Raw genomic sequence first — 12,361 nt, 5'->3', positions numbered from 1 at the left:
TTGTAAATGTAAGGACGAGCCATCTAGAAGCATTTACTGACAGCAATTTATGAGACTGCTGTGATGCAAATGTTTCCTGGTTTCAGAGCTATGTCCCAAGCCATAAACTTCACTAATTATTTCTAAGACAAATAGCTAATGTGCGATGTGTAACATATACAGAGTGATGCTAATTTATGACTACTTGAAAGCCAGGGAATCTGCCTTCATCAGGCAGAAGCCTCCACAAAAGTTTTCAGCACTGTTGCTGGAAGGAAAGCAATTACTAGATGCAAACCATAAACACTCCATGAAATGCTCTGATTGCAAAAAGACACTTATGTGGTCAAAACCAGCACTGCCAGATTAATGCAATTACCTTTTTTATGAGAACTGTTTGCCAGCACCATGATGAACCCAAGATCCAGACTCATGTTTGAGAAAGTATTCATGGCCACCACTTTCACTAGGAAAGTACCTAGAGAAGGCAAATGGCCAGTTAAGAATAGCAGTGGGACCAGTCCAGCTTGTTTGGAATATAAAATCCAATTTGTGAAGAAAATCCTCCTTTTCTCTTAAGAGCTTTGGGGGTTCTCTGATGAGTTTCCACTGTTCAAAGGCTTTTCAAGGAATGTTCTTCCCCTTTATCTCAGCTTTTTAATAACTCAGCTGCCTTTGTCCTAGCACTTTCAATGCTATTCTTTGTCAGCTGGCTATGATATTACCACAGAGGAAACTAGAGGTATGCAAGTACTGGAGTCCAAATGAGTTTAGGCATCTTGAGAGAGCAGCTGTCTTGTTTGAAAATTTCTGCCTGAAGGGAAGGGATGTTCAAATGGGTATAGGGAGACCCAATAAAACTTTTAATTTTGAATAATTTTAATACATAAAATGAAATCATAATTAGCTTCTAGTGCTCCAGCTTTGGCATGGGATTTGACTAGTTCATCAGAGGAGGAAACTTTTTTGTCTTCTGCCACTGAATTAACTCTTAAGGACAATCTCCCTAATCCCACATTTTAAAAGGCTTTGATTTCTTAATAATGGAAAGAAAAAATTACTAAAAAGCTCATTCATAAGTAAGTCCAACAAAAACTACGTGTTGGAGACCAATGCACAGAAAAGCTCCCCTTTCCTTTGTCATGTCTACTGAGAACTCCTCAGATTATTAATTACTGCAGTGTAAAATGCAGAGGAGTGTAAACTTGAGAAGTTATACATATGAACAAATAGGAGGAAAACACTTAGTGATTCAGGAAAATGTCATCATTTGTACTTGAATCAGATTGTGTCATGAAAAAATAAACCCTGTTTCACTATGTCTTTTGTATGCAAAAATCAGGTGAAGCCTTCATTTCAGTCTCCATATTGAGACCCATTTGGCAGTTCAATTTTTTTAGCTCACTTACAAGTCAACAAGACTGTACTGCAGACCAAGTTTGAGCAGTTAGAAAAGCTACCAAATTCAGCTTTACGATATTGTCCCCTACCCCAGGGTGCTGTGACTGCTTATGTGAACTCCTCTACTCAGCTGTGAGTGTCTCAGAAATACAGAAGACGTCAGCATGCTGTACCTTCAGAGTGCATGGGAATGATGTACGTTCGAGGTTCCCCATGAGGGCCATCTTCTTTGTGAGCATGAGTTTCATTAGGTCCAATCACCTCAAACTTCAGCTTATCTGGGGCACCATGAGACACAGAGACATTAATCTCCAAATTCTCCCCTAGCTGCAAAGTGTGAGAAGCTAATGCAGCCTGAAGACCAGATACTGGCTCAATTAACTGAACAGCAATACTCTCAGAGATATCCGATGCAGTTGTGTTGCTGGATGCTCGGATTTCCAGCTGATGTATCCCTGGGCCTAGCAGTTCTTGAGAGGCACTGTCGAGTGTCAGATTGTGAGGGATAATTCCTTCCTTTGCTCTGGATGCAGTGAGTGTCATGTTATCTGCTAATATAGTGTAGGTCACTCCATTGCCTGCAAAAAAACAGTTCAAAATTTCTCACAGCTTGTGTAATAGGCCATCCGATTCTGCCTGCTTTGTGCAGCATTCAGTTATTTATAAAGGACTCATAAGAACACTGCAGAAATGCAATCATTTTTAATAAAGTCACTTCAGGTGCTTTTGTGCCCCTCTAGACTCCCTGTGGAAGTCTTATCATGTGTTTTCTGCTGGGAGTGTTAGGGCAGTCAAAAGAATTCAAATATACACTACTGAATTTTATTTTTTAAGCATATATGTGGATTCCAGGAACTTGAAGTGAGAACGAAATGTACACCAGCAAATGTGACCTGCTCAGTGTGGAATCCTCTTATGCTCAGAGAAGCATTTCTGTGGATTCCTAACTTCAAATATGAAAATATTCTTATTGTCTTCATGTGGATTCATGTGACTGAAGTTATGCTCATGCTTTGTCAACATTGCGTAGAGGGAAAAACGGTTTATACTTATGTTTGAGGTGGTGTAATAGGTCTGAGAAAGAACCCCTCCAATGGAGCTGAGAGCATTCAGTTGCAGGAATGCAACAATTCGAGGGAAAGCATTCACTAAAAAGAAGTATTGTTTTGCACAATGAAAATCCTGCTTCTATCCCATGGGTGGCATAATATTTAGCCTGCCAGTTAAATCATGTAGAGTAATTACCCTCACCTCCATTGAGTTCAACTTGAATCCACAACAACTCCCCATACAGTGTACGGCAGTGAGAGCTGTTCCCAGATTCGTACTGGCTGTAGCACCCAGTAATGCTTAATTGATCCATCTTATCTTGAACAGTCACCCGCTTCTGTGCCGTCACATGCCATTCACTGGTGGTGCATTCCACAAAAACAGTAAACTCTCCAGGAGATGAATATCTATATGTGATGTTGCTGACCAGTCTAGAACAGAAAGAGAACAAGCTGCTTGTTGTGGAAGAGTGTCCTGGGAAGTCCTTAGCCTTACGTGATAACAGTGGCCATAGTTCCCAAATTTCTGACCTGACTCAGCTCTCCTGCAATCACTGTAATCCCTCGTTTATTTACATAGAATTTTTAGGGTTGAAGTTCCTTTGTTCCAGCTACAGTGTCATTAAGGATGTATATCAGCAGTGGTCATTCTCAAAGCCTATCTAAAAGGGTGGAAACATTTTGCTGTAAAGTAGGTAGATCACATTTCAATAACATGCAGCATTAGATCTGGTTTGTGACTTGTTGGCTCTGAGCACAGACATGTGACTATGCACATTAGAACAATTTAACAGTGCTCTTAATTCTCTATTCTTTATTTTATTCCCGATTTACTGTCTCTTAGATATATCAGTGGAATCTGAGGCTGCTCAGCATTTTGTCAGAGCACTCCCTTGCTCTTTTTTTTTTTTTTTAAAGTCAGCTGCTTCTATACTTGCTCATGCTAGCAAAAATGTCTCTTCACTCATGGGTTTGGTGCAGCTCTGGTCATGATAGTGATAGGAAATTAACGGATATGAAGAAGTCTGTGGTAGTTGCTGTTATTACTAACAAGCATAAGGAGATGGTGAAAAGAACCTAAGGATATCCTTCCTGAATGATATACACCATGGAAGGCAAATAAGTAATATTCCTAACACTATTCTTCCTGAACTCTTTATATTCTTATCATGGTACCACCTAGCAAATGCAAAGACCAGGACATATCATCCTTGATAATGCATATTTTTCATTAGTTGTTTTAATGAAGAAAAAGGTTTCATTCTAACTGGACTTCAAAAACATGCAAATGACAAGAAACAGAAAAGGCAATTCCTGTAAGAGTGGATATCAAACTAGACACAGAAAACAGATAAGCATGACTGCAAGCCATTTAGTATCTGAAGTAAAAGGGCTTCCCATAAAAACAGCAAGCCTCTGCTTACAGCTGGCAAATACATTTTACTTAAAGGTTCACTATCAAAGATTTTTCTTCAAGTCCTTTACAGCTATAGGCCTGTATCTGTAGCTCTGAAAGAATGTTTACTGTTTCTAGTACATTACTACTTTTTTGTTTTCATTCTTCTACTTATTTTTCTAGCTGACTCAAGTAGGATTCCATTAGTAGACAAATAAATTTCTAGAGTCATTCTCTGTCATTCCTAGCATTACAACAAAATCTGATTTTTAAATCCAGCAGAAAAAGTTTGATCTTTTAAAGACAAAATTTTTATGCAATTAAACAAAAGAAAAACTTCAGAATGCCATTGTATTATTTTAAATTTTATCAAAAAATACTCTTTAAACTTAAGAAAATAATGCTTGCCTGTTTCTTTGGCAATTACTGACATGTTTTTAGTAATTTTGTGTCTTAGGATCTGGAATAAATTCTCTTAGTAAGAAATAGGAATAACTTGTCATAATAAGCAGAAGAATGATTATGGTTGGCAGCTTGACTTAAAATTTTGTATTAATATAAAAACAAGTTTCTGCAGAACCCAAGTGTCTTGTATGTATGGTCTATTATTAATCTACTTAATTTTTAACATCTCATTTAAGAGACTGGAAGCATTCAATAAAATGCAAGCAGTGAAATCTACTGTTTGTCTGATGATACATGAAGGATTTATCTTACGTTAGAGGGTAGTAAGGATCAATAGTGTGGCCATCTCCAGTGCTAATGATACAGGAAAGGTTGCCAGAGTATGGAAAGAGCAGCCAGTTCAAAGTGACCATGATATTTTCAAAGACAAAGCATACATCTGTTACAACCAGCTGCAGACCTGTGAAACATAATGACAGAATTCAATGTCATTGTTTGTCTACATTTCTTACATAATTCAGTTAATTTCCATGTATTGAGAGCAGGCCTTCTCCAAAACAGATTTGATACAACTGCTAATTTGAGTACATTGGTGGCATGACAGAGAGCTGATTCTTCTCCGTACCTACTGGTCAAGATTCTTGTTGGAACATAATTTCATTCAAGTGTATTTTATGTGTCTGAATTTCCTGGCTTCATATCCTATCAAAAACCTTCAGTTAGGTCAGGGAAGCTAAATTTTTTTGCCTTCAATATTTTCAGTGGGCACTGCTGTTCCAGGTTCTTCCCTGAGGATGGAGCAGTAATTTTTAAGATAAATACGAATGGTCATGGTGTTACAGCAAAGAGCAGAACAGGTTTTTGGTGTTGACAGCCCCCTCCCACTTACCTTCCTTGCAGTGGTACTGAATAGACAAATAGCTTCCAGAAGTTGGACAAGGATCTCCAAAGAAAGTGCCATCCGCTGCCACCTGGCAGGCCTGAAGACCATGACACTGGCCTGGAAAGAAGGACCGTTTCATATGAACTAGTGGGTTTTGTCTTTGACTGTCGCAACAGCGCAGATGAGACATGATTACAGAAACAAAAAGGGGAGGGGGAGCAATATCATGTCACTGATTTCTAGACAAACTCCCACATCACTTTGACTTTGGTGTGTTGCTTGTTGCCTGGTATTTCTTAGCACCATTCGGCTTTATTGGAATAAAGCTGAGTTAGAGAGGGCTAAAAAAAAAAGAAGTTATGTGTTTTGTTTAATTTGGGCTGGATGCCTAAAGAATTACTATAGGGACAGGCCCCAGTCACTGTTTAGTCTGGCAAGCAGTGGAGCCCTGTATCTCCAGCAGGCTGTGTACTTGACACATGGCAGGCAGCAGCAGATCCCTCCTACCCCCGTGTCCCCATGGGTGCCAGCCTTTTCACCCCTCCTGGTTTGGAGTTAGGTTTGTATGGATGTGTTCTCTTCCATCTCTGTCAAACCTAGGGTCTCCCATTGAGTTAATGAGGGATCAGTGTGTTCACATGTTTTCTTCACACAGCAAGAGGAACCAGGTACGCCCTTGTTCTCCATTTGCTCCCCCTCTCCTTCTCTGAATCTTTGCTCCTCACGAAGTCCCTCCTTTCCATCCAGCCCCCTGTGGGAACCTCCTCCACATCAGTTCTCTGTGATTCCCTTCATTTTAGGAATAAGTCACTTCCCCATTCACTAACTCTACTGAAATACAAGATAAAGTATTTTAGGGACCAAGAACTTTGGCACATACTCTGTGCTTCTGACAAGCAATGTCATAAGATGCTACCTGCTACTTCGTCTTTGACACTGATCCAGCTACAGTCTTCATCTGTATCATACTGGAGAGGAGTCTCTGATACACAGTAGTGAGGAGTCTTCCGTCCATAGAAGCTCTCTCCAATTTGAATAACTTCTCCTGATCCACACTGTACAGTGGCATTGTAATTATCACAAGCAATGCTCTGGCCAGATTCTAATAGAAGAAAAAAAATCAGATTTAACTTCTTGAATTTCTGAAAAATCCTGCTACAATTCTCCTGCATATCCCTTTTTTTGGTTTCTCTTTTCTTCCCTTTTCTCCCTTCTAAGCGAAACAATTAAGAAAATAATAATTAAAAAAGAACAAAGAATAAAATATTTTTCCTTTTTTAAAATCCAAAGTAATAGATTTATGGGTTTTACTGCCTTAAACAAAAATTTGAGAACATATTTAATAAACTAAAATATTTTAATTAAAAAAACCTCATATTTTTGTGGAAAACACTTAGCATTTGTTTGACCTGCAATACTGGAAGGTTTAGTGTTACTCCCTACTTCCACAAGAGCCTTGTGGCAGTGTATGATTTGCATGATATTCAGGTAATTGCTCTGGAGAATAGTTTGCATATTAAGTATGGGACCTGATCCCATTTCTGCTACAGAGAAACCTTTGTTCCTGTGTGATATTCGACTGACTTCATTCGGCAGGACTGCTCAAATGAGTAAGGTCATATGTCTAAATGCGTACACCTCATTCTTTGATTAATCTGGGACAGTTAATTATCTTTCAGAATTCTTAGCATCCTGTAGTAATCAGGATACTTAATACCCTCAAGAGGAGGATGCGAAAGACTGCTTTCATATGGGGGTGTTGTAAAATAATGTCTTTGTTTCAGCTGTCTCAGCTGAAATACATTGTCCTCCAGTTGCTGTTTTGATCATCCCCCTTAAGTACCTTGATTAACAGTGCCAATGTGTGCACACTGCAGTAATTGTGTGCTATTGTTATTTAAAGTCTAAATCTAAGCCTGGCTGTAACTATAGCAACATGATCAGTTTACAGATTAGAGCTCTCTAAATAAGCCTGAAAAATAATTTGCTGTTAAATTCTGATAATTCTAATCTCGTGCATTTTTTTGTTCTTTACTTTGTATAGAGAGTTCCCATAGTGTTTGCTGTCTCAGCAGCTTTTACATGGAAAGATGGACAGAACCTGGTTTGTGTTCCTGTGTACAAACCCTGGTTCAATTCAAGTATTTTTACTACAACAAATTGCTAACCTACAGAGCACCAAATACTAGAATAGAAATAATAAGAAATAATAATACGGAAAGTTTCCTACTTACGTTGAGAAACACAAATAACGCTAGGATTGATGGCCAAAGAAAGGATGAAGACAATACACTGTCTGTTAGTTGTTTGTACACATATACCTAGCTCAGATGATCAAGTAGACAAGTTGTCAGGAATCAGAGATATTAAATTCAAATAGTGGTACCATTTGGAGCTACCTATATGTTTCATTTGAAGTTTCAAACCCAACATTAATGTTAGTCAAGCTTCACAGTAGCTGTGTGCGAACGTGTTGAGTATCACTATGCCTGTTTCACAGAGACAAACTGAAGCACTGTTGCGGGAACTTCCAAACATTGAACACCCAGAGAAACTAATTAAAATATTGTCCCTGTTTCTTTGGGATATTGGATCTAATTCCTTGCAAGCAAAGCTGGCAAAAGAGGAGTCTAATCTGTTATTGAAATATGTATGTGTATTAATGGACATGGGCTGTAAATACTGAAAATAAGGTTATAATTGCCTCAATCTGTTCTCAGTTTGTGGGTAATGGAATGATGGATGTAGTGTAGGACATTGTTGCTCAATAATGCAAACACTCTTTGAATTTAATGGGCTTTAAGTCAGATTCTATGGTAACAGATGATAGTTTCCTTATAAACAGACAGTTGTCTACCGTGGTTGTAATGGAAAAATAATTTTAGTCTGTCTTTGCAAGGAAAATAAGCTTAAGGGATTGTGCTGTCTGCCAATTTCCTCTCCCCCAATCATTTTTAATGTTAGTCATCTTCAGCCAAACCTGATGTATAGATATAAACCTCAAAACACCCTAAAATTTCATGAAAATCAATAGCTAGGTAGAAGAGAAAGAGCTACATCAGTGCCTCTATTAGAAGTAGAGGTTATAACCCAATGTTTATCTATTCCACGTTATGGGATTCAACTGGCCAGCACATACAGCTGGAGCTCTGGAGCAGCTGCAGAACTGCAGGGGAGGGAGCTGAGGGAGTCAAAAGTATTTGCAGAGGTGGGATGTGCTGGGGATATGGGAGTGAACTGGGAGTGCTGAGGAGGAGAGTAGGGAGGGGATGTGGAACAGAAAATCAGGACTGGAAACAAAACTTTATTAGTTTTGCTGATTGTGGAACGACTTGTTAATTATGTCAGAAGTAGTACAATACTGGACCAGAATTGCAGTAGCAATTCTACGGCTTGTGGAAACCTGTACTTGCATACTGGATTCAAAGACCTCTTACATTAGTGAACCTACAGCCAGACTGTCCTTCCAGTGCTTACAAGCTTAGTTCTAGTTGCAGTTTAAAACGCTTGGCTTATGTGCAAAGTGCGAGGAACACAAGTTCCCCTCATATCTGTATGTCGAATGGGGATGATATTGCTGGCATTCCTTTCCAGGACTGTTTGTTCCAAGTCACAATTTAAGGGACACAATGTCTGTAGATTTTCAGTCTGAGCACTCAAATGCCACCAGGAAGTACAGGTTCCTGCCTGGGGAAGCCCTCAAACTTTACCTATGGAAGGGTCTGAGAAGAAACAAGAACAACTTGCTTTCACTTTTGCTTACTCCAGGCTGCTAGGAGTGTTGTCTCTGGAAGCCTGGCTGTATTTTTGCTTCAGTTACAAATTGAAATTATTGTGGCACATATTTATTATTTATGATTAAGAGTATTTTACAGGGCATTCGTACAGGTCCCACCTAGCTCAGGTGCTATGGTGTTGTGGGGGTTTATTCTTGCAGCCATGCTGTTATACACTATTCAAATTACCTTTAAACTAGCTAGCTTGTGCCACCGTAGACATGGACTGCTACACACTTAGATTCACTCTCAGATTAATTTCTATTTTACTAGCCCTCTATTGGAAACCTGGATCTTAATGGCTAGTTGCCAAGTACCTACATGTTCCAGTGATTGCAGGGTATTCCTTTCTTTGGATCAGATCTTACACCAGCACACTGCAAAAAGAGCACCTGCTGGGGTTATATGGCTTTTTGCTTGTTCATTTTTAGTAAGCTTAAGTTATTGTGCAGCCATTTTGAAAGCAACAGGGCCATTTATGCACAGTTGTGAACACAGCATGCTCACTTCTCAGTTCCAGCTGTTGTGTATCTTACCAAACTCGCAAATGAAGTCAAATTCCTGGCTGCAATTTTCAGTCACACCCCACCGATACTTGGCATTCTTCAGGATGTACCCACATGTGGATGAGAAGGGAGATGGCTGATCCTTGTACCAGTTACTGTAGCTTATATTTGAAGTGTCCAGCCAAATCATTGACCCTGTGAACAAAGTAATGTTGTCCTGAATGTTTATTTTCCTCAGTAATACAATTACAGAGTCAGAGCCTGCAGAGCAAGACAGTAGCCCTCTTCCTACTGAAGCAGAGGTGATTCAGGGATCTTCAATTACATTTTATATTTAACCTGATGTAATCATTAAAAGAGACACTGCCACTTCCCCCTGTGCTCCCAGCCTCAAGATTCCACGATTTTCCTTGCATCAGATCTTGCAGCACTTCCTAGTGTGATGAATTAGCTCAGCTTGCTCTTCCACTGGACACCTAACCCAGCACATTTTTTTCACTGGGTCAGCAAGTTGATCTAATTCACCATGTGTTCACACAGCCACAAGATCCAATGGAAAGGGTGACCACATGCAACAGGGAAGTGAAGCAGGCAATTAAAACATCTTAATATAAATCTGAAGTTACAGCAACAAGACAGTGGCTTTTCAGCAGATGTCTACAGACGGACAAATCGCATTTGTTACTATGTTAATTAAGCATCATGGGCTGGTACAGTTTTAAAGAAGACATGATTTCAAAACCACCTACCGTCAGTAGTTCCATTCAGCAAGGAGTTTGAGATCAGTCCTATCCACCATTCCTGATCCTCATCAATATGTTTTTGCAGGAACTCTTGAGTTTCTTCATTTTCAATAAAGACAAGGTGCCCTCCTCCTCTCTCACACCAGCTCTGTGCACTTGTGAAGGTATGCTGGAGTCTAACAAACTCATAGCATGAATGGTTGAAAGCTAGCTGGTACTTTGAGCAAGGGGTTCCTTCATCAATGGTTGCTTCCTCCACAGCCAAACATACAGCAAGAGAAATTAGAACTGCGATCCCAAGCCACATTCTCAGCTCAGTGCCCTGTGTGGCACTCATCTTGCTTATCACATCACCACTCTTTTTGCTGCCTTCTTCAAAAGCTTGAGATGTCATCATTGTCATGTCATCAGCATTTCTTCTTCCTCTTTGCTGCTTGCAACAACAGCAGCAATAGAACATGGAACAGATTGCTTCTATTATATAATGGTGATTGTGTCTGAGGATACACACAAGTGTTGATGCAAAGTCACTGCAATGGCCATTGTGAGGCCTATTGTATAAATGTCTCATTCCATATGAAGTCAGTTTGAAGAGAAGACATTAGAGTATTGCTTTTCTCATGAGCAGAGAAGATAAAGTTGATATATGCTGCTGTTGGACACGTGGAAAAGTGAGATAAAGCTCCTACATCAAAGGCATCATTGTGTGAACATTAAAGCTGGAGGTCTTTACAACAACAACAAAGAGATAAAACAGTAAGAATAAGGAGAATGAGGAAAATGAGAAACACAAGGAGTTATGAGATGGGAAAGCACACAGTGCTCCTCTAGATACATTTAATTATTTTGGATTGCTTTATTTTTAATAACTATTATTTGAGGTGCTTCTTTTGGATGCTAATTATTTGAGGTGCTTCTTTTGGATGCTAATGCAATGTCTATAATTATTGTATCATATTTATCCTGCCCACCTGTTTACACATGCACAGGCTAATCTCAGCTGTCCCAAGTAAGCTTCATTTTGAAGTGTTGTGTCTGTTTAGAATTCCACACCCCAAGTGAAGTGCTCCCATCATCCCCGAAAAGCTAGGCTGCTTACCTATATAGAGCTACAGTATTTATACCTGCTAGGAGGTGGAAGAGAAGGCCAGAAGTTAAAGCAGTGATTTAGAAAAGATGAAAGTATTGCCTTAATCATCAGAACTACTTGGGAGCCCTATGTGCACATTCCAAAGGCTGCTGATGGACTTTGGGAAGCCAGCCCAACAACATTTAGGAGCTGAAGTCCCTAAGTGCTTCTGAACTTCCTTAAAAAAGACACCCATCAGGTTTACAAGGCCACTGGATTAGCAGAAATACAGTACAAATAAGGATCTTTAGCTATTGTGATCCTCCTGTCCTTGGCATTAACTGCATTGAATTTGATGCAATTATTATTAATTTATACCACCATAATCTGACACTGAAAGAACATGCACTTATATTTAGAGATGGATCAGTGATCCAGTTACGGCATCACAGCAATGCAGGAAGCAGTGATGTTTGGTTGAATTCCCACATTACAGAAATGCCACCTGCATTGCACTATTGAGCTGAAGGTAATGCACATTATCGCACACTATGCCAGCCCAGCTCTAACTCTAAAGCTTTCTTGCAAAGTAAAGTATGTGTGCTGCATCCAGTAAGCATTTAAGAGTGACCTTCAATCCCAAGACCCTTCTGGACCTCCAGTCCATAGTCACCTTGCTCAGCTGGATAAAGCAGGACTATGATCAGGGGTTTCAAGGTAAAGTTCATGGAAAAGTGTTTAATGGGTAGGATGATTGTGGGGTTGGAGAGGAAAGAGGAAGAAAATGCACTGTGATGGAGGGGTAGACACTATGCTGGATGTCTCCTTTCCCACCGCACTTGAAAATCAAGACTTACCTCAGCTGTGGAACCCTTGGAGTAGATCCCACATTAATATCTGACTGATTAATAGGGAGGGCTTATGGAACAGCTGAGATGTGAATATTCGTACTGGGTTTCCCAGCTCTGGAGAAGGCCAATTCATATTCTAATTAGCTGATGGATCTGGTCCAGCCAGTGCCCAGACACCCATCGCCTTCCTAGAAGAGACCAGATAAGTATGATTATCAGCTGGTTCTGTTGAGGATGTCTGCAAATTAGGAGTCCCTTTTGGGCTGCATATGAAACTTCATAGGCTTCAGTTTGGGAACCCCC

General features: G+C 39.8%; 1 protein-coding gene across 1 annotated transcript in view; it reads right to left on the bottom strand.

Moving 5' to 3' along the window:
- Positions 1–10,541, bottom strand: part of PKD1L2 (polycystic kidney disease 1-like 2) — a 42,207-nt gene extending 31,666 nt beyond the window's left edge. Inside the window, exons 1-8 of the mRNA XM_010579722.1 lie at positions 10,145–10,541; positions 9,426–9,590; positions 6,030–6,215; positions 5,120–5,230; positions 4,543–4,690; positions 2,632–2,861; positions 1,554–1,958; positions 359–457 (exon numbers count right to left, since the gene is read on the bottom strand). Of these exons, the coding sequence (XP_010578024.1) occupies positions 359–457; positions 1,554–1,958; positions 2,632–2,861; positions 4,543–4,690; positions 5,120–5,230; positions 6,030–6,215; positions 9,426–9,590; positions 10,145–10,541 (1,741 nt within the window). The remainder of the gene's footprint in view (positions 1–358; positions 458–1,553; positions 1,959–2,631; positions 2,862–4,542; positions 4,691–5,119; positions 5,231–6,029; positions 6,216–9,425; positions 9,591–10,144) is intronic.
- Between the last annotated feature and the right edge of the window lie 1,820 nt (positions 10,542–12,361).

Source organism: Haliaeetus leucocephalus, unplaced genomic scaffold (assembly GCF_000737465.1).
Source record: "Haliaeetus leucocephalus isolate CR32 unplaced genomic scaffold, Haliaeetus_leucocephalus-4.0 Scaffold668, whole genome shotgun sequence".
Classification (NCBI taxonomy): Eukaryota; Metazoa; Chordata; class Aves; order Accipitriformes; family Accipitridae; genus Haliaeetus; species Haliaeetus leucocephalus.
The sequence above is the reverse complement of the archived record's forward strand: the minus strand, read 5'-3'. Positions and strand labels throughout refer to the sequence as shown.